General features: G+C 39.7%; 1 protein-coding gene across 1 annotated transcript; it reads right to left on the bottom strand.

Annotated features, from left to right (window-relative positions):
• On the bottom strand, positions 358-708 carry LOC8075000 (probable esterase PIR7A). Its single transcript, XM_021455544.1, has one exon. The coding sequence runs from the start codon at positions 706-708 to the stop codon at positions 463-465; it is 246 nt and encodes an 81-aa protein (XP_021311219.1). The 3' UTR covers positions 358-462.

Raw genomic sequence — 2,829 nt, 5'->3', positions numbered from 1 at the left:
TGTCCATCCGGTCTTGCACGGTATTCTTCGAGAATCGAGAGAGACGCAGGAAGAGCACGGCACCATTCATGTCAGCTCTTATGCCGTGTTTAATTGGAAAAATCTTTTGGTTTCGAATACTCTAGTATTTTAATTTGTATTTAATAAATATTATCTAATTATAACCTAACTAGACTTAAAAGATTCGTCTCTTAAATTATAGACAAATTTTATAATTAGTTTTTATTTTTTATATATTTAATGATCTATACATGTGTCTAATATTCAATGTGACAGAAAATCTTAAAAAAAAATTAATACTTTCTACGAACTAAACGAGGCCCGGTAACCAATGACCAAACGTACACGTACCTTCTCGAAGACGTGTCAGCGTGGATTAGTACACTACGGCAGGAACGCCGTGACAAACACGGCGGCCGCGCGCCACCTTCTCTGGGAACATCTCGGCGGCGAGCGCGATGTTCACGCCGCCGAAGCTGTGGCCCACCTGGATGTCCTTCCCGGCAGGAGCGCCCGGAGCGCGTCGAGCAGCGGCCGCATGTAACGACGTGGGCACGACGCCGCGAGGTCCGGCGCGTCCACGCGGTGTCCCGCGGCGCGGAGCAGCGTGGCGACCCGGTACCAGCACCACCCGCCGTGGCCCGTGCCGTGCACCAGGATGATGCGCGTCGCTCCCTCGGCAGCCGTCGCAAGCGCGGGCGTCGACATGGTGTTGATGGGCGGGGAGTGCCGTTCGGACAGAAAACTCTGTCCAATAAATTCTCGCGCCTTGTTTTGGTCTTCACGTGCCAGCCCCGCGGGGAGTCTGCATGTATTATTTAATTTTTTATTCTATTGATTGATTTGTATGCATATGGTTTTCTATAATTAAAAAAAGTTATAACTACTAAACTGAATATCTAAACTAAATTCTGATTACACTTTTATGTTTCTCGGTCATATATTTTTCATGATATTCTATTCTTCGTGAATAGATATTGTTCTTCATGATCTATTCATAAACATCAATGTTTCAATAAATATAATCTACTTGATCTTTGTAATTTTAAAGGTGTACCTTCAAAATAGATTGAATCAAATATACTTCCTCTCATCAAGCCACACTTTGAACTTCATTGCTCAAACTATACTTTTCATAAATGTATGCTTAATTAATAGTATATAGTACCATAAACCATGTCTTTCAAAAAGTTGGCACACAATTCTTCTATAAATTATGATATAAGTAAACAATAGTAATATGCTTCACGCATCAATGACCACTTATTAGTTTTGCAAAACAAACAATATTTATCCTTTAAGGTAAATCCTCTCAGGGATAAGCTACAATATTTAATATATTTTAGATAGTGCATCAAATCTTATAATAAAGTTTGAATACTTATAATTCGCCATTACTGGATTTTCAAATTATATGTTCTACCGATCTTCAAAATTTTGACTATACTACTAAATATAAATCTAATCTTGCATTTGGCATAATTCACCAAAGTCATCATTATTCTTATACCTTTTTATCGTATATAAAGAATATCACCACTTCATTGCTAGCTTTCAATACACTTTGTGAGTGTTTATATGACAACTTTAGTTTTATGGTGTTTATGATTTCTCATTGCTTTCTCTCGAGTCTATGTTCACTTTAGGTGTTAATGGTGCTTATTCAAGAATTGACTAGCACTACTACAGAATGAGGCATTGGTCGATGCCCAAAATGGCCAAAAACCTCGGCCTTTTTGCGGCCCGGGGTTAAAGACCCCTTTAGCACCGGTTTGTAACACGAACCGGTGCTAAAGGGTCCTGCCCAACGGCTACAGACATGTGCTGTCGGGGCAGAGACCCTTTAGCACCGGTTTGTAACACGAACCGGTGCTAAAGGGGTCCCTTTAGCACCGGCCAGAGCCACGGGCCGAGGCAAACCCTTTAGCACCGGTTTGTGTTGCTAAAAGGTAACCCTTTAGCACCGGTTTTTGCCCTGAACCGGTGCTAAAGGTCCGGTTTATAGGCCGGCTCCCTCCTCCCCTCTGCCCATTTGAAACCGAGAGCACCATTGTTGTTCTTGGAGCTTCTTCTTGCTTGTTCTTCATTTGTTCTTTATCTCCAACGCCCATCGTTGATCTTCTTCGACTCCGTCATCGTCTCTTCGTGCTTGGAGGTGACTAACTTCAGCCTTTCTTGTCTTTTTCATGTTGTTTTTGGCTTGTGATGTTCCCATCATTTTTTAGCTCAAATCCACTTTGTTATTTTGAATCATTCACATGAATTAGTATCCATATATATATATATCATATTTCATGGTTGACCTAGTTTTAATGTATTTTGCAAGAATGAATTATACTATATTTTTATGATCATAGAAAGTAGGATAGTTCAAATTAATTGGTTTGTTAATATCACTTGATTTATTTTTATTACTACATATAATGTCCATTGTATCATAAATGTTTACTAGTAAATGTGGAATTTATAATTGTTTTAAAATTGAGTATGGATAGTAGATGGCAACCGTGACCGGGTCTTCAGTCTCTCAACGGGTTCAAAAGCGATACCGTTCGGAACTCCCTCTCATTACTTGTGGCAAGTGTGGGCAGAAGATTTTGATGGAGTACAAAGTGTCGAAAGAGGGAGTAAACAAGGGTCGTATATTCTACAAGTGTCCAGATCGTAATGTGAGTTATTTCCAGACATTTGCTTATATATGTGCATATTTTTTTAAATGATATTAATTAAACTTTTGATTCTCTCTTTTAATTTCAGTGGGACGGTACCGGCGGATGTACAGGTTGGTACTGGGAGGAAGAATACATTGAACACATTAAGAAATCTTTT

Source organism: Sorghum bicolor, chromosome 3 (genome assembly GCF_000003195.3).
Source record: "Sorghum bicolor cultivar BTx623 chromosome 3, Sorghum_bicolor_NCBIv3, whole genome shotgun sequence".
Taxonomy (NCBI): Eukaryota; Viridiplantae; Streptophyta; class Magnoliopsida; order Poales; family Poaceae; genus Sorghum; species Sorghum bicolor.
Note: the sequence above shows the minus strand (reverse complement) of the source record. Positions and strands in the feature narration are given on the sequence as shown.

Coding starts and splice junctions, on each gene's coding strand:
- LOC8075000 (XM_021455544.1), bottom strand. CDS start 708: ATGTCGACGCCCGCGCTTGCGACGGCTGCCGAGGGAGCGACGCGCATC.